We start from the raw sequence: 23,810 nt of genomic DNA on the forward strand, positions 1-23,810 counted from the left end.
AAAAAATTTTAAAAAAAAAAAAAAAAAAAAGAAAAGAAAACAGAGAGGAAAAGAGAGAGAATATAAGAGAGAACACAAAATTAAAAGAAGAAAAGAAAATGGGAAATAAGTGGAAAGGCTTGGTGCGTACTCTCGACTTGAACTCGATCGTTCGGTGTTACGAAAGAAAAGTTAAACCGAAGAAAAAGAGAGGAAAGGAAAAGATAAGGAGAGAAAAGGAAGATAGAACAGCAAAAAAATATAATAATAAAAATATAATAGACCAACGCGTTTTGTCAAAACTTAATTAATAAATAGTCGGATTAAATTAGATTATATTACTAATTATTACTGTTTGTCGCTAATAATTATTATTACTACTACATTATGATAATAATGAATGATAATATATTAATGATTCTTATAATACTTCGATGGGCGAGGAATGGACGCGTCTTTTCACCACCCTTCCTCTTACAATAGTAGCGCCTCTCTGTCGATTATCGTGCAGACCCATCGATTTTCCACGAACAACCATGATTTTCCATTTTCTATTCGATTCTCTTTTCGATTTCTTCCCCACGCATACGCTTACGCGTTAGCGTGGTCGTGAATCGAAACTTCGAAAGGCAAGAAACCGATCGATCGATTGTTTCGATTCAATGAACCAATTAAACAAAACTAACACGTGATCATGATTCATCCTCGGTCTTATCATCGAGCAAAATATCCCTCGATTTTAGCTATTTCTTTTCAATTAAAAAGACCACTTCAGGAGCGTTCAGACGATCAATATTGTTGTCAATATTTCAGATTTTCAACAGTATTGTACGTACAAGATCCTCTAGATGACCAATATATATTGTCAATACAATGTTAAGAACCTTAAATATTGACAATAATATTGACAATAATATTGATCGTCTGAATTCTCCTTTCCACCTCTGTCTTCTCATTCCCTTCGTTCGATACCACGATTCTTTTCTTTTTTTGATTTTCATATTCATCGATCGAGTCACAAACGATCGATGAATGAGTTAAAAAAAAAAAAAAAAAAAAAAAAAAGATCGAAGGAAAAGCAGCGGATCTAGCCGGAAGTGGCGATGGATGTCTCGAGGTAGCTACGCCAAACGTAGCTGGTCTATGTATAGAAAACATAGGGATCGTTCGAACGACGCGTACGATTAATACGGATGCTCCCGGTTTTTACTCTTTCTTTTTTTTTGTTCTTTTTTCATTTTCTGGCTCTCTGGCTCACCTTCCAACACTGGCACTCGTTAAATAACGTCGAACCTCACCGGCTGGCCGCTGTGATCTACCGCGAAACTATTGGATCTCTGTGCGCGTGTCTTCCTCGCTCGAGAAGATCGCCTCTCGAAAGGCTTATATATATATATCTATAACATAAATCAGGATACCCGAGATCCATAGATTTGATCGTGGATCTGGAATCGCGATTATAGACTCTAAAGGGCTTGGAGAATGAATAAAAAAAAAAAAAAATAGAGAGAATAAAAAAGAAACAATGAGAAGATCGTAGCTGACGAAGGAAATGGCACCACGACGACCGACGCATTTCTCTCCCCCTTACAGTTCGATATTCTATATTAAAAAATTATCTCACGATTCTCTCGTGTGTATATGATGTGTATATTTGTGTGTGTTTGTACTGAACCGACCCGAGAATTCGATATTAATATCATAGCAATTATTGTATATATATGTATAATATATATATCATCGAATCGCCTGTTTGTGCCTCTTCGTCACATCGTTCTTGCTCTTGAATCTTTCTTACGTGATCGATTTAATAGGATAGAGCTACGGATGCAAGCACGTGCAAGTGAATTACGAAATAAATACGATGATTAACAAGCACAATGTACAATAGACGAACGAAAGGAGAGAAAACGAGAGAAAGAAAGGTTTTAGACAATGTGTGCAAAAGAAAGAGAGAAATTTAAGAGAAGAAGGGGAGAGAGAGAGAGAGAGAAAGAGAGAGAGAGAGAGAGAGAGAGAGAGAGAGAGAAGAGAAAAGAAATACATTAAACGTTGATATTTACCGTTTAATTAATTAGCTTAAAAACTTGAGATCATTTTCGTGTCAGTATATGTATTATACGCGTGTACGTGTGTAACGTGTCTATGTGTGAGCTCCGTTTTTCCATGTGGAGCATCGAAGATTATCCAGACGACTTTTACAAAGGATCCACCCGAAACTATATATGCATATCGTCGTTCGATTTTTTGGAGTTATGATTTGTGGGCGTTTTAGATGATTTATGGGCGTTTTAGATGATTTATGGGCTGGACGATATTGGATAAAAATCTACTACGATGGCGCCGATTAATCGAATTAGAATTAAGGACGATTTTGGTCCTGCATGATGCACATGTATGTGTGTGATGATGCAACAACAACAACAACAACAACAATGGGGTACACGTGTTACAAAAAGGAGAACGTGCGGAAAAATAAACGGCAGATCGACTCTCATAGTTACAAAATTGATCCAGCTTTGTACAAAAATGGATCATAGCAAGCGCGCACGTGCTACCAGCGTACATGTTTGCAACTCCGTGTGCCGTGTGTTAAAATGTTGCGAAGAAAACAATTATCTATCGCGTCTAGGCATGGACTAGCTAAATACGATTACGACTCTACCAGAATACGAGACCTTTTCCTAAAAATAACAAAAAAAAAAAAAAAGAAAAAATAAAAAAAGAATCAAAGATATATAATTGGATACGTTTCATTCGTTCTTCGTCTTCCTTTCATTATCTTACTTTTTTACATCGTTTTTTCTTCTTTTGTCCTTTTTCCCATATTTTTACTTTCCATTTATTCTACTCTAGGTCGTATAACATATTCGAAGTCATTTCTCGAAAAGAACAATGGTTCTTCGAAAGAACATGGCCGATCGCCCTTTTGTGCCGTTAATCCAGTTACCGTGAAAATTAGCCTCGATTGCGATCAAGTGTTTCTCTAAGCGCGTGACACGTCTCTGTCGATCAGCTGCTTCGTATTCCTCCTCCACCTTCAGCCTTGAATTTGCCGTTCTAAATACCAAACATCTTCATCGTGTTCGATATCCATTGTTGATCTGATTTCCTTTTCTTGTCCGCTCGCAACATTTTACCGTGATTCGTGTAAAAGATCGATATAAAAAGGGAAGCCCCGATTAAAATTGAATCCTGCGACGAAACGTCTGCGTTGCGAACCAGTCACCTGCTGCATACTTTTCTTGCTTCTCCTCTGTTTCCCCTGTCTGTTACGTTTATTATTTATTTCCCGAAAAAACGTGAGATAGAAAAATGGCAGTGCAAACGTGTTGTTTCTTCTTCATCTTCGTTTTGTCTTTTTTCGTCAATAACAACTATACACATCTAGGACGATGACCTGATAGAATTACGATAGAAAGCCTCTCATGATGACAGTTTGCTCTTTTTGCTCGTTGATCCCCTCTCAATGTTAGCTGCTTGTTGCTCTGTTTCTCTCGTTGTTCTCGTGACTCGTTTCACGTTCTTCGTGTCGAAGTTGCACGGCACGGAACAGCGTCGTCAAGTGAGATTCGTGTCGTTTGAAACCCACTTTTTCACTCGATCAGTCCGACGAGATCGCTCGATCGATTCCTGGCACGGTTCTTGCTCATCGATGGCTGGAATCGCGCCCTCCGACGTTTACTCATCCAATGGCCCCTCCCTCCTGATATGGGCCAGTTATCATGCACGGATGCATTGGGAAAAGGGTGGTCCAGGTCATGGTGGTATACGTAGGCGATCTCATCATGAACTGAGAACTAGGAACACTGGGTATGTAAGGTAGCGGAGTGGATTTTTCGGTGTTGATTGCACTGGCTGGACTGGTTGGAGTTGATGGAGTAGACAGTGATTGCGAAGTGGACGATGATGTAGTAGTAGTGGTGGTGGTGGTACTCGCAACACCTAGTTTCCTGAGTCGCATTTTTTCTTCCCATTCGTCCCATCCGTGTCTTGGTCGATTAAGATTACGATGTTGGTAAAAGACCAGGCTGATTCTGGTTGGATTCAGACGATTAGGCTTTTTGAGAGCCGTGGTGGCATGCATCTCGTGCTTGGCGCACTCGAACAACACGCTACCGTGGCTCAATGCAATGGCGACTCCACCCATCTGCGAGTCCTTGAAGCACTCTTCGTTGTCGGAATAGTCGGCTATCTCTCCTAGTGGTTCTGCTTTTGGAGGAGGTTCTGGTAACACCGGAAAGTAGGGTGGTGGTCCGTAAATATCCCAGCGAGGAGTGTCCCATCTCGCCCAACCTGGATTCAGACCTTGATACGGGGGCACTCCTTGATAGGGATATTGAGGCGAAGGAAAGCAGGCTTCTCTCTTTGGTTGCTGATAGAATTGAGGTGGATACTCCGGTGTCTGATGGTGTGGATACGGTTGGTGATAGTTGTAGCCTTCCCAAGAATTAGAATATGGTTTGTCGAAGACAGGGTATGTTGGATACAGTCCGTATTGTGGGAAGGAAGCGTGAGGATGTCCCAAGCCCGGCATCCCGTGGAAGTCTTGCACCTGTTTCATCTCTTCGGCCCATGGAAAACAATTCGAGTTTGGATTCGCGATGTTCTGCCTGGAATCGTGGAAACCCTCCTTCGTCTTATCTTCCGGCCACTCTGTTCTTCGTTGGTTACCTTGATGTGTCGTCATGCTGCTTTGCACCGCGTTGTTGCTTGGACTGTCCGCGTAGACACCGTTCCGCGTCGGCTCCTGAGGCTTAAGGAACGTTCTATTGGAAGAATTTTGATATGTATTGTCTGTGTTTGGATTCTGGTTTGACGCTGTCCTCGACGGTGGTCTGCCCTTTGGCACCCTGAACGGAGAAGGATCCGAGGGTGTTTCCCAGCAAGGTGGTTTCGACTGGTCCGGATGCGGTACTCTATCGTTCCAATTAAATGTTTTCTGGTGGTCTGTAGGTTGCTGGTGATTCCTATCAGGACCTATTTGATCGTTATAAATCTGTTGTTGATCGAAAGGTTTGTTTTGATCGGGATACCAAGTACCTAACATGTTCCAGCTTCCCACTTGGTCGGAGGACGCCGGTGACATTTGACTAATTCCGGGTGTCTTTTGTTCAGGAACCTTATACATCCGATATTTTCTCTGATCGAATGATCCTAAGCTCTGAGTGCCGTTTGGTGGATTGTTGGGCGGAAGATGCGTCGAGCTGTGTAGCAATAGATCCGCATTCGTGGCGCTGAATGGCTTGTGACTAGTGTTACCCATGCAAGAAGACACCGACAGGCCAGTGAACATGTCCGCGTTCGAATCATGCTGGCCCTGATATGGAAGATTTCTTCCGGACTGCGCGGTATGAGGGGGGTGATAATGGCCTGGTATCCTGTTCACGAAAGGCTGTTCGATCTGCGATTTTTGAGCCTCTAAGTAGTTCTGCGTGGTAGGGTACTTTTGCTGACTAGAATCTTGCGCAGGTCTGGAGTACGGCAATTTCGACTGATCGCAGCTCTGGCCAACGTTTCGAACGTTATTTACGTTGTGCGATTGATGATGATGATTCGTTCGGTTGAGTGCGTTCCTCTGATCCAAATGGACCGGAAAATTTGTACAGCTTGTCTTCGGGGATGTACTACCCTGCCTGGTGTCGTACATATTCGGATAACTTCTGGAATTGGGAGGTGGGTGGCCGTAGCCCGTGTCCGGATACCCGGAGCTTCTTGGCGAAGCGATTCTCTGGTCTTGATGTGTAGTTGGACATCCTCTAGGAGACATGGAGTAACCGATATCCCCTGGTGTTCCTGTATGAGAGCTCCTTGGTGAAATAGGATGAGCTCTCGGTGAGTGTGGATAACAGTTCCTCGGCGAGTCCATGGTGGAATTAGGCAAATTTCGCGAACCTGGTCGATGTTCATCCTGAGAAACGGTGCTCCTAGGCCTGATATCGTCTAGACTTGTACTGTCTGGGTCAACTTTTGCGTCTCTGTCCAGACCACTGAACGAGTATTCTCTCCACGGGTTTAACCAATTATTTTTTCGCTGATCGAGCCAACCGTTTCTACCCCACTGTTGTTCATTCTGGTAACTCCATCCTTGGTACATGGACACTGGACTGTCTAAAACAGTGGAGGACACCTGAGAGCTTTGTAATTGAGCATCCATTCCTTCGAACATAGACGCCATTTCCAGGGATAGTTGGGAGTCCCTCATTTGCGGTCTAGGTATTTCTTGGTGTCCTGGTACACGTCCTGGGTCCGCCATTTTTTCAGCAGTGCTTTTGGAACTATCTTTCTTATTGCTAATGGTATCTGGCTCGTCTTCTTTCCTTTTCTTGCCGTGTCTTCTGCAGGGTTGGAGTGGAACCGATCGAACTCTCACTTCGCAAGGATATCTATGAATTAGATGATACGTATTTGTAAAATTCATTACTAGAAGAATTCTGTGCGAGTGATTGTTTGTCATATAAATAACAAAATTATTTACTTTGTCAAAACTTCTACAGCTCCAGCGCGAACCTTCTCATCCTGTCCCTCTTTCGACCCATTCTCATCCGTAGTATCCATGATGTAAAGGGGAAGTACGTGCAACTGTTCCTCTTCAGGTTTCGATAGAGATCGGTGTTTTGTCATAGTGACCACCTTTAAGATGAAAAATTACAGCATAGTTATTTCATCTAAATCTTTACCTTTTCAGAATTATTAAGTATTGGAAAAAATTAAGTGTCTCTTTAAGTCACTTACCACTGTACATCCGTTGTTCATGTTGTGAAGATCACGATGAGAATGCGCGCAGAAGTCGATACAGGCCGTAACACCGGAAAAGGGTCGGCCAGGTTTAAATCCCAAACGGCACTCGCTCGCTTCCCGTTCGAATTGTGTCTGATTGTTGAATGCTTCCGGTGCAAGGCTGAGATACAGAGGCGATAAAAGTGTTGCTAGGACGTGCATTCTTTCTTCGACTTCTTGCTCCTATAATAAAAATAAAAAAGAACGAAACGTTATATTTGTATACAATAAGGAAGACAAGAATGACAATTAACCCTTAGTACCATATATTATAACTAGGTAGGTCTTGAACTTAGAATTTTTGATACAACATTTCTACATTAATAATGAAATCTACATGGTAAATAGACATTTATAGCAAATAGTTAAGACTTTCGATGGTATCCTTGTTAAATTCAACACAGATAACGAATATTGTTATGACAAAAATATGATAATTTAAATTATTAACAATTAATTATAATTTAGATTGTTATGATATATTCCTCACCTCTGATCGTACTGACAATCGAAATTTACGGACGGTTTTACTTCTGGCGTATTTGCAACCATTATAATACATTGACCAGGAACATCCAAAGGAAAAGCTTGCACCGCAAGTATCAGGATCGAGACCTTGGCAAGCACAGGTTCTCGGTTCGTTCGTTCCACATCGTCTAGTAGTAGGAAGACCGAATCGATTCAGCTTATGACTTAACAGGGAATAGATTCGATCGGCTTCGTGAGTGGGTACGCCTTCCCAAGCAACCATGGCCACGACGATCCAAGCTGTTGGGCACTTGTGCCCTTGTCGGTGTTTCACTATGGTCAGGATCTTCTCCTCCAGACCAGATCGTCGAAGTATCTAGCGAATCACTGATATTACAATCCCATCACCAAAGCAGTACAGAGTAATCTTAGTGGGCGATTCAAAGCTATCGACTGGAATAGGTTGGATAAAATTCAATTTAAAAAGAGACGAGTGGATTCGCTTTGACTTCGATCTAAAATATTAGTGGACTGCGAATCTCTATGCAAATTCATATTTTTATGAATGTTATTAGACAAATGGAGATGTAAATATCTGTTTTATTAATTTCAAAATATTATTCAATATATTATACAAAATTTGCTTATTTCGAATTATTACAAAAAATTTAAATTATTTAAATTTTTTATAAATGCGTAAACATTCGGTACAAGTATGGGTAATATATAGAATACAGTAATATGCTTACCCATTTAGCCATCGGACATCCCTGAGTGGTTTTCCCTTCTTTTCCGGTGTAGATGACCTTTTCGAATCTAATGGCGTTTCCCTTAAGGCCGGTTCTTCTTTCAAGATCGTTCCGTAGGTCAGGCAGGCTTGCAGCCGCCCCGAGATGAGTGTAGTACGAGCCGGGCTCTGGCGGACCTTGTGGTTGAACCTCATTTTACTTACGAAACTGGACGTTTCAACGGAAAGGAAGCAACAGAAGCGGAAACATTTATGCCACGTATGTAGTAGGTATGCCCCCTGGGAAAGGGGGGTAAGTTAGGTACGTGCATTCTTCTTTGGGTCACTGAATCAAGGCTCGGTTTATTTTTTGTTGGCCAGTAATATTAGTAGTGGTAGTACATAGAGTAGTAGTAGTAGCAGTAGTAGTAGTAGTATAGTTATATATATATTTTTTTCTTTAAGAAAATTTTGTTCATTTTTTGATTATTTATTTATCTATATTTTCGTGTGAACGTGGTTAGTGTGTTCTCTCAATGTTAGTGTCGTGCTGAATACGCAATAGCAACTCACATTTGTCAGCTGGGAAGCAGTTGCAGTCCGGCACTTCGCTCCTGACATTGTTCTTCAGTTTGTCCAAGTGATCTTGCAACTTAGTCGTTGAAGGCACGCTACCGGTACGTGGACTTTGAGTGCCTTCGTTCTTTACGTCGGACTTGTCCGCTGAGTCGGCCAATATCTCGTCCCTCGTTTGCAAACCCTGGCAACAACCCTCCCGCAAATGCTCGGGTGTCGGTTGTTCGGTGCCGCCTCGTCGACAACACCACGAACCGACACCCGGAGACACTTTAGCGGGTCCGCCATCGCCACGAAATTTGTAGTTGTTACCTTCCTGCGCCCTTTGGTCCGGTTCACTCTTGATTTCCTTCGACGCGCAGCCATCGCTCTTTGACGAGACCGTCGGCGATGGAACGCAATCGGAGCTAGAGCAACCGTACTCGACGATGTTCTCCTGCTTGATATTCTGAGAGGAATCGCAGTTAGAGCTGTTGGTTGGCTCCGTCGACGCGATCTTTTCGCTGCTTTCTGGATAATTTGATGTGTCGTTCTTGTTCACTAATGCGACTAATGGAGTTTCTGAAAAACCAACATCGTTCTCGGTCCCATCGTTCTTCTCGCTGTCTGCGTTGCTGTTTTCGCAAGATTCGAAAGTTTTATCGTTGGTTGGCTGTTCTATGCATAGTCTCCTCTGAAACGATTTATCCTCGATGTTTTGATTGTCATGGCTCTTACTTTCATCCTTCCATAGCTGTCGTTGCTCGTGTTGTTGTTGTGATTGTTGGTGATAGTGTGATTGCTGTTGCTGTTGTTGTTGTTTTTCGTATGGTTTGTCCAGCACGGACTTATCCTCTGAACCAAACTTCATGAAGCTGTCGATGACCATCATTCCGTTTTCCGGCAGAACGGTACCGTTATTTAATGTGTTATTACTTCCTCCTGACCATTCCCATAAGCCACCACCATCGGGCAAACTATCGACCCGAGGGTGGTGGCTATGCAATAAAAAATTACCGGTCAAAGATTCGTTGGATTGCGCCATCGAGATGATATTCGACTGACTTAAATACTGGTCCGCCTGCTTCTCTTGCAATTTCTCCGTATTGTCATGCGTGTCTCGTATCCTGTCTTCTGTATGGTATTCGCCGTTAGCTCCGTTGTTACTGTTCACATGTTGAGATTGCATTTGATGATGCATATTGTGATGTTGTTGCTCCTGATGGCTCATTTGATGCTGAGACTGTTGCTGCGATTGCTGCTGTTGAAGCTGTTGATGCTGTAGTTGTTGTTGCTGCTGTTGCTGTTGTTGTTTATTTAGAATCATCGATTTCAGTCGACTATTCAAATTAACGCGATTTGATTGAGCAAATACATTACTCTCCTGAGTATCTTGCGTATCGACGAACCCATTCGGTTTTCCGGTGTCCTGCTGCTGCCAAAGTACTCTTTCCCCGGAATTCTGCATGTCTTGTTTGGTCGTTTGTTGGCCCCAGGTAGGTTGGTTCTCGGCCACCGAGTTCGGTGACCAAGACATTTGGTTCTCCATTTTATTCTCTTGTGTGGGTGGCTGAGGCTGCCACGTTCCCGGTTGATGGCCAGGTGTTCTCCTCGGACTAGGCTGCGAATCTGGCCATTGTTGTTGAGGTTGTTGACTACTGTCGCTCTTTATACTATTAGGCGACCAATTCGGTTGACTAGTTGGCGTGTCTGGCCAGGACATCTGATTAGACGGAGTAAGTCTAGGACTCTTCTCCAGTTTCGTCTGTTGCGACCACTGCTGCTGCTGTTGCTGTTGTTGTTGCTGTTGCTGCGTCCCAGGTTGCGGCATCTGTTGGTTAGATGGCGTCAGCCTTGGATTCTGTTGATTCGAGTTCTGTTGCATCTCTGGACTGCTCTGCTGCCAGTTGTGTTGGTTGGAGGGCGTCATCCGGGCGTTCTGATGAGACGGATTCTGCTGATGGTCTGACAACTTCGGCGAGTGCTGCAGCCAGCCTTGGTGCTGAGGCTGCTGTTGTTGACTAGACGGTGTCAATCTCGGATTCTGCGAAGCGTCCCTCAGCTTCGGACTCTGCCGCGACCAATTTCCCTGAGTTTGTTGCTGCTGACTGTTGTCCGTATTATCTGTCCACGACTGCGGAGTTTGTGGCGTCTCCTTCACGCTACCGTTCTCCCAACTCATATGGCTCGCTGGTCGGGGTAATTCTTGTTGTCCTTGCATCTGCATACTTTGCTGTGTCTCTTGTCCTTTCATACTATTGCTCTGCATACCCGGTTGCTGTTGTTGTTGAGGAGGTTTCTGGTGTTGCTGATGCTGTTGCTGTAACGTCCCATCCGACCAGTTCATGTTGTTGCTCACGTTGCTCATTTTCGTACCGGTACTGGTATCGGACCATAAATGCCGTTGGCTACCGTCAGGTATCGAATGTTGCCGTTGCATGTGCTGTTGCTGGTGTTGTGGTTGCTGAGATACCTGCTGCGGCTGCCATTGGTTCTGTACTTGTTGACCCATTTCCACGTAGCCTGGATATCCGTTAGAGTTGTGTAAACTCTGTGGGCCCGGTTGAAGTGGATACCCAGGCATCTCGTTTCCCGACACGTTGCTGGCCGCGATCGTCGCGAATCCCTTCACCTGCGTATCCGTTGGCTGTTGTTGCGGTTGCGACGGCGGTTGCTGAGAGGCCTGTTGTTGCTGCTGGTTGTCCATGTGTACGGAACTGCTACGACTCGTCGGAGTGGTTGAAGGCGGCGGTGCCATCGTCACGTCCTGGAAAAACGCATCATTCCATCTATAACTCAAAAATGTTCGGGAATTGACTGTATATTATTGCTATTCACGAGGATGCTTCGTGAGAGATTAACTTTAATTTTAAGTGCATTAAAAAATATTTTATGCTTTGATATTTTTAGATATATATAATGGTGCAACGATCCTCGAACTTTCATATTACCATCTCAAAAATATGAGATAAAAATACAGAACAACTTCAAAATTCAATTAATTTTTTAAGGACCGAACACCATAATTGAAAATGATCCAGAGGATTTAACAATTAATTAATTTCTAATTAGATTATCTTTATGAACCTAAGAAAAACTTTCTTTTTTCTATCTTTCGTGACTCTTAGATTTTTCTAAAATTCAATATTCTATCTTCGTTCGTGTTCGAGAAGATATTCGAATGAGCTGACTTTTAATTAAAAGCGATTCATTTCTAATTGTACCTGTTGTTGGTAACCATTGACGTAATCCTGCCTTTCATAACCAACTGATTGGGTTGCAGTAGCAGCGGGATCCATGAATTGACCGTTTAGTGGCCTCTGAGCTGTCGATGGTACAGTTTGTGGGGCGACTGGTGGCAAGGGTGAGGGTTGTCCCGTGATTGTGTATTGTCCTGTCGCCCCGGCACGTTGAAATGCCGACTGATCCGTAGTAATGAAAGTCTGCTGCTGATATGCGACTGTAATCAGAAAATTCACGTGCCGATTCCACGGAAACTGACGGCATATCGGCGGGACAAAGACCTGCATAGTTGCACACTTTGCATTCCACGATCGTTCTCATTCGCGAGGAATTCTGAATCGTCGAATTCAAGTGATCGAAACTGTGAATACGAATTTTATCATATTTGAGCTGTTCAGAAACCATACTCATCAGCGTTATAAATCGAAAAATAGAGAAAGACGATGATGTTACAACATTATTTTTTTTAATATCTTAAAATCTTTTTTTTAATCTTAAAATCTAACGTCGTTTGTACCATTTCCTTGTAACAAACTGATCAATGAAATTGCATATTAGTGGCTGAAAGACTCATTCTAGCTTTTTTTTTTTATCAAAATTAATGTTGCTTTATATCTATTGAAATTTTAAAATTAGCATCAAGGCAGTAAATATTTTATAGCATATGCTATGACGTTATTTTATAATAGTCGAAGAATATAAATATCTCACGATCGATAAGTCAAGAAAAGAATTGTGAAATTTCTAACGAGAATAAATATTTTCTACTCGATAAAACTTGAGAAGGTAAAATAAAAAAAAGAAGAGACACGTATCGGACAAATTCGTAAATTCTTCAAAATCGATTCCCTCTTCAATTACCTGGTTGTGGATGGTATGGCGCTGCGGCGGTGTATTGGGTATGATACCTCAGCTCTTCGAGCTGATTCGGAGCAGGAATTTGTTGAATGAACTGCTGAGGTGGCCATGGTGCTGCTGACGTTTCAACCGCAACTGCTCCCACGGGAGCGACTCCCTGGTGCCAAACAGTATTCCCAAAGCCGGCTGCTGGCCGAAAACCGGCGCCAGTATCACCGTAAAATGGCATCACTCCGGGTGACTGTAACATCAACATGGGACCTAACTTTAGTTTCACCTTGAATCGAAGCTCTTAATGGTTTTCTGATACATATCGAGTTTTTTCGTACGTTGTAAATTTTTCAACTAAAAAAAAAAAAAAAAGTAGCATGAAAAAGTAGCTGTACTTGTTCTACTCAACAAAGAGTAGAAAGTTCAGAGTTAATGTGATTTTTGTCTTGAAATATCCCTTCAAACTTTGATCGAGGTTCTTTGGACTATTTCTTGATGCGGAAGAATCGACAGTTGGTATATGGGTAATGTAATGTTATTTCTAGCCTCGATACTGAGTTCCTCAAGCGAAGTCTACTTTAAATACTCGCCATTTTAGACATTCAGATTGTCTTGGATTTAGACAATTTGTAAGTGAAGTTATTTGACCAATGTACCTATGTGTGAACATAAACTTGAAACCATGTTAAGTGAATACAATCAGCGTGAATCAAGTAACTTGATTAATCCAAACGAATCTTTAATAAACTAGTATCAAGTTATTTGTATACAATGGGCTCGAATAACAAGGATGAGCATAGAAGCTCGAAGAAATATTTCAAGTCGACTAAGCAACAATTTCACACTGATCGAGTGTTTTCGAGTTGTTCGAATACCATCAACCAGAAGTCAAATAACTTAACTAACGAAGGCAAGCATGCGAACTATAGAATATTTCAAATCGGAGCAACAAGTTCGCACCAAAAAAAGGTGATTCCATGACTAATTTGAACGAGACTACACTCGGAAACGTTCGACGATTCGAAGCTCGAACGAACTGATAGCCACTGTCGTGTACAGAGTGGGGGAATAGCCATTCGTCAGCAATGGTTCCTTAACTATGCACAGCGCAGAGGTTCTCAACTTCTTCCAGCGTCCAACGAGCAGCATAATGAGCACACGCTTCTACAACGATTCTACGAACTCCTTCAGCTACGACGGTATATACGCACACGTTCGCGACCCAATTAAATAAAGAGCTCGAAGCAGCGCGGTAATAAAGCCATTAATCATGCCGGGAGGTGGGTTCGCGTGGTCCGCGGGCACCGCCGCGCCGTGGTCTACCATTATTTCCTGCATGCCTTCGCGCGTTCTCATGGTCAAAACTTGCTTCTCGACCTCCCGCTGCCTCGTAAAGCTATCAATCTCGTGAACAAAGAGAGAGTCGCGTGACTCGATTTGACGAATGCAACCCCTTTTACGTAGTTTCGACGTGTTCCCGTGACTGTTCGATGCAGACGCGGGGGTGAAACAGAGATGAACGTGGAAACGAATGAAGCATCGTGGAACGCGGAGAATCTCACGGGGAATTGGTCGATGTTGCGAAACCGGGCCGAGAAAATGCCAGGACTTGGCGGCGATGATAATCGGTCGACGATGGTCTTCTTCCTTGAGACATATGGAACTTTCGTGTAGTGGATCCGTGAGACAATACAATGGAATCGCCACGTATGAAGAACTATACCTGCGCGATGTACATACTTTCGTTTATTTTCGTTCGAGTCCCGACCAGCGATGGCTTGAAGAAGCTTGCAGCATCGAGAGGGTATTTTCAGTGAAGGTTTTGAAATTATGATGTGTTGTAAGATCGGACGAGTTGCGGGACAGAGTTTCATTCTGATCTGATTTGTGCTATTGGCACATACTAAACATAGTAATTGCACTTTTCAACTGGATCGTTGTATATAAACTATCGAGACTAGAGAGAGAGCAATTATCTTTTCATTTTTAATTGTGTTCATTAATTACGCGAGACAGATGATATTAAATGAGAAAGATTCATTAAATGGGAGAAGCTAGTGTGTAATAGCGTTTTAAGATAGAGAGAGAGAGAGGAAAATGGAATATTTACATGTACGTGACTGTTACGTCACCGTATCTTTTGGAACTATACCTGAATTAAACATAAGCTAAACACGTGCGTATACCAAGAGAAATGAATTGTCTAATTTATCTTCCTCTAATTTATCTTTCAAGATGTTAGTTTTGTCTTTTGAAATTTCTACTAGAAGCTTAAGAAGCCTATTATGTTATCGAAGAAGGTTTTGAGGCTGTAGGATAAAACGGGAAGAATTGTTGGGAAGAGTACCATTTTGAAGTCTGATAGGGAATTTAGGTTACCCTGTTATAGACGTAGGATATATAGAATATATGAAGGAGTAAAATTATACTTTGCAACCGTATGAGTGCATGACTATAAAGATAACAGAGAAGAAATGTGGGACATACAACGCTATTTAATTTTGTCTTCCGAAATTTCCAACAGACACTTTATGCTATTGTCTCTGTAGCCTTGAATCGTTTGAAAACTTGTGAAGTAAGGAAAACACAATTATTATCATATAACCGCTCTCAGAATGGTAGAAAGTCTTAAAATGTTGCGACATCTTCGATCTCTATAGCATGATGTACAACGATGTCGAAATATAGTAACATCATTCTATACTTCATTCCCTTCTAAAATTGATTTTCCATTTTTCAATGTTATATTAATATTCAATTCTTCAATTAATCAAATCTCTCCTTGACTCGTCTCATTTAAATTCACAAAATTCCAAAGATTCTTTGTTGCGACAGCATTTAGAATTTCAAATAATAAACATTTCGTTTCAATCTACCTATATTAATTCCAAATAAAAAATACATCGAATTTCGATCTCCATGGACGAACTAGCTTGCTTATACCCAAATCTAATTCTTTTATTATACCAAGCTTCCAAAAAATTTAAAAAAAATTTGAAACACTTCTCAACACTTTTGCTACCTTATGTAACCATTCGGTTAAGTCAAACATCTGAAATTTCTTCTAATAGAAGTAGGAATTCGGAAGAAATTTAAAGATGAAATGTCCTGTTTCTTTATGAAGAATTAAAAATTCCTTCCTGCAATCTTGACCAAAGTTTTAAATCTTTCTTATTATGTATTATTTATCATTTATTATATATAGATCTCACTTATCGGCTTAGGACAGCTTCTCGGCCTTACATCATTTTCTCAAATCTTTCTTTATACTTAACATACCTCGAACAATTTAATTGCTCGATTCGTTGATATTTATAATATACATGAAAATGTTTTTGATATAAATAGAATATTTATGCACATATAGATAATATTACTATAAGATTACTATACTACTTATTACTATACTATAATTACTATAAGAAAATATACAATTAGAAAGGGAAACGAAGAGAAGAGAAGTTGTTTCGAATTCCTTCGGACTCGGCTCAAAATTTACTCAGTCCTCAACCTTGCTCGAGTTCCGTGTTGCGGCCATCACTACCGTTTTCTGCTTGTTAGGAGAGGGAAAGAGGGCCTTCAGCTTCGATCCGCATGTATCTGCGTGTGGTTCGCGAGCGAGATGGCCTCCCCGCGAAGAAACGGATGGACGAGGACGGGAAAAGCTCATTGGATGGGAACGAGAAACTCGAGAAAGAAGAACGGAGGACGACGAAGGAATGATAGAGGAAGATGGACAGTACCGCAAATAGATTGTGGAAAAAAGATGGAGAAAGAGCTAAAAAGGAGGGACGGTGAGGAGGGCAACAACTGGCAAACTCGCAACCGGACTATAAAACTTCGTACAAAACGAAAGCAACGAGCACGAACGATCAGCTTGCTCGTCCGTACACCACCGACGAGCTTTGTCATTCTATTTCACTTTCTCCCGCGTACCCAAGCGTCTCTCGTTTCTCGTCGATCGATTTTTTCAAAGTACGCCCCGCCGGCCCCGAACACGCTCGTTTAAATAAAAGATGTCTCCTCGCGGAGTTCGGGAATTTCTTTCCCAGTCCACGATTCTTTTATTCTCCTTTCTTTTTCCTTTTACTATTTCATCTGCTTTTTTTTTGTCCTTCTTCTGTCGTACTCATTCGGTTTTTCTTGTTCAACATTTCCTGGCCGGTTATCACCGAGCGAATGAAATATTCAACGTGACCACTCGCACAGCTGGAGAATTTCTCTTTTCCGTTCTTTGTCGCTATGTATAGGCTGTTTCAGAATATTATACTTATGCGTAGCTGGAGGCGTGGGTGTACGTCCGAGAAGGAGAAAGGAAATGTTGACAAACGTATATACACTGGTAGGTGTATTATGTTGGAAGGTATTGATTGTTTCGCAGGAATTTTGAGATTTTAATTAATGCGATTGTATCGTATTTGGGTGTACGCGTAGGTGTACAAAGGGTTTCGCTAATTAAAATGGAAAAAAGGTATAAATTTATGCGCATATTTTAAAGGATATTAAAGGATTTTAAGAGTATCCGAAAGTAGACACTTCAAAAGAAAGTTTTACCGTAACTTCCTTCCACTGTAATTACGGGAATAATTTCCTACAAAATTATCCAATTTCGAATTCAAGGATCTAAATCTCTGTCGAATATTTGAGAAAGAAAACTTGGGGAATAATCCAGAAGGAATTTTTAGTTACCGGTGTTTTCATCCTTTTTAATTGAAAAGTTCAATTAATATGTTCATGAATTCTAAATTCTCCTTATATTCCAATTTTTCAGATCCCAAACGTTAAATTCTACATTCTAAACTATTTATTTATAATTTACGATTTAACGGATTTAGAATTTTTATTTATTTCACTTACCAGACCACGAACCTTTATACGCTTGTGGAAAATTTCAATACGCAAAAATGTATAGGTACATTTCACTGATTTCAATGACCTTCAAATATGTTATCAAGATCAACATTTTGCACAACTTTTTTCCTACACATGTTACTGCTACTCGGCCTTAGTTTCCGAGTGAAACTTTTGTACAATTTACCTTACGATTGCACTTCATTCTGGAATAGTCAGGCGAATTTTTAACTAGTCCAACTTCAACTTAATTCGATTGACGAGAGAGATTAGCATTTTTAAATATTGCATAAATAAAGAAGAAAAGTGAATTAGGCTAAAGTAATATCCGACCGGTTGATGCAAATGGAAATACTGGCGTGAAATAATTTTCAATGAATTTATCGATGCATGAAATGTTGCACCGTGTCCTATTTATCTACTCGTCACGTACGTACTAATAATTAGACTCAGCAGATACACGTATACATGTCCCCTACACGTAACCTGATAATGATACCACGCGCAGTCTTAGTTTTTTCAATTATACACAAGGTGTTGTTAATTTATGTTTCTTATTATACCATGTATAAATAATGAATAGTAACAATCGAATTTGCGACACTCTTATAAAATCGTACGAAATGAAACTTAGGCCATGCTTGCGTTACTAACAATCTCGTGGCACGGCGGTCGGATATTAATTTAACATCTAACCCTAACTCAACCTATAACCCATTCATTTATCTTTCTTTATTTATATTACAGTAGATTAACGTCGATGATTTAAGTTTAGGTTGTACTGCATAAAGATACTATCATTTATATGACAGAATCAACTGTAACGGGAACTAGATTTGATCGAAGCTTTTTACGAATATATCGAAAACGAAGATCATGCGGCGGTTACACATATGGGAAAAAATTATTTAGAATATTCTTCTGGACAATTTATTTCAAGGTCATCGAAATCGGTAAGGCGCGCTCTTTTCCGTATAATCATCCAAATCTCTAAATTCTACCTACTTGTTTAATAACAGATACTCATAAAGATATCATAGAGGCTCACAGTCTAATAATTACAAATTATAAATGTAAATATTAAAAAACATTTTATAGTCTATTATCTGTATTTCTATTTCCATTAGATTTAAGTCTGTTACGATTTTGAAATGCCTCGTAAATTTTCCCACATTTGTCGACGTTCTCGTGGAAAGTTCCATCGGTATTATCGAAGGGCCGCGAGAGGTAAAATTATCTAGACGGCCAGAAAAATGTCCCGGATAATTGTGTCTCGCGGTCGACACTTAAAAATTCGATGGAAATTCCGGAACACGGGTGAAAATCAAATGGACGATTGAAATAAAAGTTGTATCGCGTGCCACAGTGTCGCCTCGTGTGCATTTCGTGTTTATCTGGCGTTGAACGCCCGCTACGAACCGTTTTGCGGGTTATTACCCTCGTTACGCGGCACAGTTCAATTAACTGAGTTACGACGGTAATCCCATTGCCTATGACCAAGGAAGTGAAATTTCCTCGGGATATTCGGCCGTGGAAATTGAGCACGTTTCTCGTGATACCGATTGTCAGATCGAATCGTGTCAAGATTTTCAAACGAATCTATTGCAACCACGTAATTAAAACGTTCTATTTACCATTTGAAGATCGCGGGAAAAAGAACGCGATACATGTGTACGTTTTTGTTGGTTGTTTTATTGGTAGCGAAAGAGTATATTTTAATATAAAATATCTAAAAGTGGAAAGAATCAGTTACGTCCAGAGATATAGTAGACAAAGATTTATAAAGATGAAAGATGTAATCGTTAAGATATTTTAATATGTCGTTATAAGAAGTAATATTTGTGATTTCTCTACTCTTCGTCATTTTTAAATGATTTTAGAGCTCGTGATGAAGAGATGATAGTTCAACGCTGAATCAAATAATTGTTGTTAATTGAAACCCTGATAAAATCCATTTTCGACGAAGCAACAAGTTGTTCGTGGTTTATTCAGTGCCGTCGATGAAACGATAATTAATAGCCGTCTAAAAAAAAAAAAAAAAAATCATCCTGCTTGTTCCGAAATCACCAATTCTTCCAATTTTGATCTATCAATCCTATAATCGCCCGTACATTACTTCCAAATTTCCAAAATTCCATCCCCTTTATTGAAACGATATAAGAGCACGGTAATTTTTGTTTAAATACCGCAACTATTCACCCATTTACTAACTTCCTCAATCCTCTTGAATAGTTTATTACACGTATACATGTGCGTGTACATTGTACAAATTCGTTGTAATCTGTTAAATCCTAACGATCTTTCTTAAATTTGAAATTATCAGGAAACAAGAAACGCTATCGTTATATCACGTATACTTTTCGGGGCGAAGTTATGACTGACATTTTACTAACATCTTACACGTACAGAACACCGTCCTCATAAAACGGTATTATCATAAACGTATACGACGTACGAGCCATTTGAAGCTAGTTGTGTCAGCAGTATCAAAAACCGACATCACTTTCCCTCCGACCCAATGCTGCCCGTGAAAACGAACCGGAGAAAGGATCGTAGAAAGCCGGGGAAGCACGTAGAATATCCTAGGTCCGCGTGATGCCAGGAAATCCATAGTCGTCGGTGTGGATGGTTGAAAAAGTGGGTCGCGTGGAGTGGTCCAGGAGAGCGTGAAAGGTGTTGGTGGGCCGAGAAACTCCGGGGAACCCCCAAAGTGGCCGTGAATCGGTGTTTGTGGTCGAGGTTGATAGCATCGAAGAGTCGGGCGTCTCGCCAACCGAGTCAGCGATCCCTCAGCGAGCCACCTTCCCCTGGCTTCTCCTTCGTGTTTTCCTCCTTTCCTCTTCTACCACTCTCTCCCATTCCTATCGTTATCTCTCTCCTTCTATCTGGTCTCTCTTTCTCTGTCTAGTTCTGTGTGAGAGCGAGTCTCGACCGTGGCGTTGAGCTCTCAGGGGGAAAATCCTTCCGTTCTCTTGACATCGTGACCTAGGGCAACGTAAACCCGAGGCGTGATAAAACGGGATGTGCCGCGACAGCACCCAAACATAACCCTCAGGAGCCACGCTCCTCCCTCCTTGTCGGTCTTCCTCTTTCTCACGGCGTGGCTCCTTCTCCGACTTGAAGCCCAGCCAGCGAGGAACTTCGCCAAGCGAGCTGTTCAATGACCTCGAACCCTTCCGTTCCGGCTCCTTTCTTCCTTTCCTTCGTTTTTCCATCCGACGTGCTCGAGCGCCGGTGACTGGTTCCTGGGCTTCTCTCGATGATTCACGGAACGCTTCGCCGCTTCTCGCGTGATGGAGTATCCGGTCCCAACGAGGATGCAACGGGAAGATGTAGGGTAGTCGAGCCATTGCCGCGTTTTTCGAGATGAACAGGTTATTCGTTCGTGTACGTGACTTTTGAGTGAAATGGATCTTTCGGATTATCGAGTTTGGACGTTGTTTGTTCCGTTGTTTCCAACTTTACGGCTCTGTGTTCTGCTTGTTCTTTAAATTTCTAACTGACTTTTTTTCAGGTCTACGCGCTTGGAATATTTTGGTGAGCTTCACTCGAAGATTTTTCGGGTTATTCTTTAAGTTAGGTTGTTTAAAAGAGGATTTTTCTGGAAGAGAAAAACACGTGTAACGATCGAAATCATTTTTTACAATTATTCTTCGGAATCAGGTGTGAAAAATATTGTATTGGATTTTTCGTAATTATTTTTTATAATTACGTTATCGTATCTTAAAACTTATTTAATTACTTCATAAAAAGGAAGAAAGAAAGTAAATTTGACAAAACGATGATTCCCTTGAAAGGATAACAAAATCTTGATTATACTATTCTTCTAATTTTTAATGAAATTCTACAGAATAGAATTTGGTAAAATTTAATGCAATCTCAGCAAGAGAGGCTAGCCCTCGAAGCGATAAAGCTGTTCACTTCAACAATACGACACGTGTACAACGAGCTCGTTCAGCGCACCTCTAAGACACCACATAATTTAAACCCCCATTATAGCTTCCACTTTAGAGGCGTGTGCGCGCTCGCGACCAGCAACAACGCCTCCTTTATTCACGTCAGAACGTCGAGGATCGTGTTTTACACGCATCCTTCTCTCCTCCCCGGCTACCAACCACTTCACGAATCAACCAAACGAAACCTTTCAGCCTTTCAAACCGTAGGCTACATTTTCCTACTTGTTGTTTCCTTCGCAACGTCTTCACAGTGAATGATGAAAATATACTTTGTAACAACGACAAGCTTCGGTATTTTCGAATAATTTATTAGATTTCTGATTGCCTACGGTAGAAAAGGTTCTAGAAAATTCATACGAGAACATTTCTAATCTTAAAAGCCGCAAGTAGTTTCTAAGTGGTCGTGGAATGGGCTTGGTAAAGTGATCATTTTTGTTACGAGTAGCTCGATTTTTACTACAACTTCCTGTTTTTAATTCTTTGTGCGTTGTGACCAATATAATGAAATTTATAATTTCAATATAAATATAAATATAAATATTAAATTTAGAAACTGCTCACAAAGATTGTGAAATGTAGTTAATTCCAAAGAAGAAGAGAAAAACAAAAAAGAAATAACGAGAAGTAAATATCGTAATAATCACTTATATACCGTAATAATTACTTATATAATAATCACTTTATATCACTTATAAAAGTAAAAAATATTTAAGAATTGATTTATACTATAACGATATGTTTTAAAGCAAGCAATACATAATCCAACGTTACAATGTTTGCGATACACACGTGTTCTTTTTCTAACTCATTCGCCACTCCCATCCTTTTTGGGACAAGAATATAGCGTGAGCGATCCGCATCAGACCTATGTCTGTCACGTAAAAGGTTAAAAATATTATTACATCGTTACGTTTATCCGATTTTACGGCTGGCATAATTAAACCCTCAACCCTATTCTTATAATACACGTAACCTTACAAGAATTCGTATCGAGTTACCTACAAGCTATTGACATATGTGCTGTCTTGTTTCAACTGTATACTAACAATTTTCTGAAAACATGCAAAGTTGTTTTCTAGATTGTTATTAAAATGAGATTGAAAGCTGAAACATTTAGGGACCGTAACAGGGTCAATCGTTTCTTCTCTTCCACCCCATAATTCTCCGTCAATTTTACGAAAAAGAATCCAAGGAATTTTCAGTTCCTTCCTCGACAAAATACTTCCGCCTTGCTTTATCCACCTCATGCATCACCCCATCAACCCCATGCTGTTCAAAAAAATTCTTCATCTTCCCCAACTAGCAGACCCGCCCCAGTACACGCAACGAATAATTACCCCATGTACACACCTGTTCCATCCGCGAATGATCACGAGGGGAACATTGGCGAGAGGATCGACCGATATTCGATTACGCGTAGGCCGGCCGAAACGCGTGACGGCAGGGGCGAATTTAAACCGCTTTGAAAATCGAGCCAGAAATTAATTTCACCGTTCTCTGTCCGTTTTTCTCTCTGCCAACGTTCTACGGCCCTTTCCATTCCCCGTTTCATCTTCGAAGCCCTGGCAGTCGTTCATCGGACTCAAACAAGAGGGGGCTGCAAATTTATCGACGAATTAGCCACAGCAATCAGTCCCGCATCGATACGCTTATTTCATTAAGCGATCCGTTGCGTGCGCGCGCGGATGATCGCAACGAAAATTCATTTATCAACGCGATGTCCCCATTGGAGCTCGTTTCTGCAGCCCTTTCCTCTGGTGGTACGACAGATAACGGTGCTAAACGATCTTTTTTCTGTTTTTTTGCGTATCGCTTTAATATGATTTTCTCTTTCTTTCTTTCTTTTTTCCCTTTTCTTCTTCTCTCTCTCTTGTTGTCTTCTTTTTTTTTTTGCCAGCGATCGGCGAGCGGCACATGCCATGAAACCCGATAAAAACGGAATCGTTTGCGCAGTAAAACAGCTTTTATCGCGTTGTTTATATGTTGGGCGACGATTACGGGAGAGCGGTAACCGCGGCCTCCGATGCTTCCATCGTTTTTCCGACGGCGACAAGCAGAAAGGAAAAGGGTTGAGGAGTGGCTCGTTGTAAATTTCTATCTCGCCGTTGCTTTGCAATCGTACGACGAAATCGATCTGAATTTATTCCTGAGACACGATGGTGTATTAGTTCGTTGCTTTCAGCTGATCTTACGTTGACGTTGAATGGTCTGATGGATTTAGGAAAATGTTTTATATTACACAAGAAGGTTAACTGTAATATAAAGTTCGCGGTGGAGGAATTGTCGATTGACTCGCGTTTGTATAACTTTTAAGAATATTTTCTCTCAAAGAATATTCGAACAATATTTCGATATCGGAATAACATGAATAATAACGAAGAACATCTAAATCTACTTTAAGA

General features: G+C 40.9%; 1 protein-coding gene across 1 annotated transcript in view; it reads right to left on the minus strand.

Moving 5' to 3' along the window:
• Positions 1–1,102: 1,102 nt before the first annotated feature.
• LOC100742067 (DNA N6-methyl adenine demethylase) overlaps positions 1,103–23,810 on the minus strand; it is a 126,470-nt gene continuing 103,762 nt past the window's right edge. Inside the window, exons 5-12 of the mRNA XM_012387872.3 lie at positions 12,614–12,851; positions 11,734–11,969; positions 8,528–11,276; positions 7,977–8,152; positions 7,250–7,603; positions 6,715–6,942; positions 6,458–6,612; positions 1,103–6,365 (exon numbers count right to left, since the gene is read on the minus strand). Coding sequence (XP_012243295.1) covers positions 3,665–6,365; positions 6,458–6,612; positions 6,715–6,942; positions 7,250–7,603; positions 7,977–8,152; positions 8,528–11,276; positions 11,734–11,969; positions 12,614–12,851 — 6,837 coding nt within the window. The 3' untranslated portion in view covers positions 1,103–3,664. The remainder of the gene's footprint in view (positions 6,366–6,457; positions 6,613–6,714; positions 6,943–7,249; positions 7,604–7,976; positions 8,153–8,527; positions 11,277–11,733; positions 11,970–12,613; positions 12,852–23,810) is intronic.

This window comes from Bombus impatiens, unplaced genomic scaffold, assembly GCF_000188095.3.
Source record: "Bombus impatiens unplaced genomic scaffold, BIMP_2.2 scf_0491, whole genome shotgun sequence".
In the NCBI taxonomy this organism is placed as follows: Eukaryota; Metazoa; Arthropoda; class Insecta; order Hymenoptera; family Apidae; genus Bombus; species Bombus impatiens.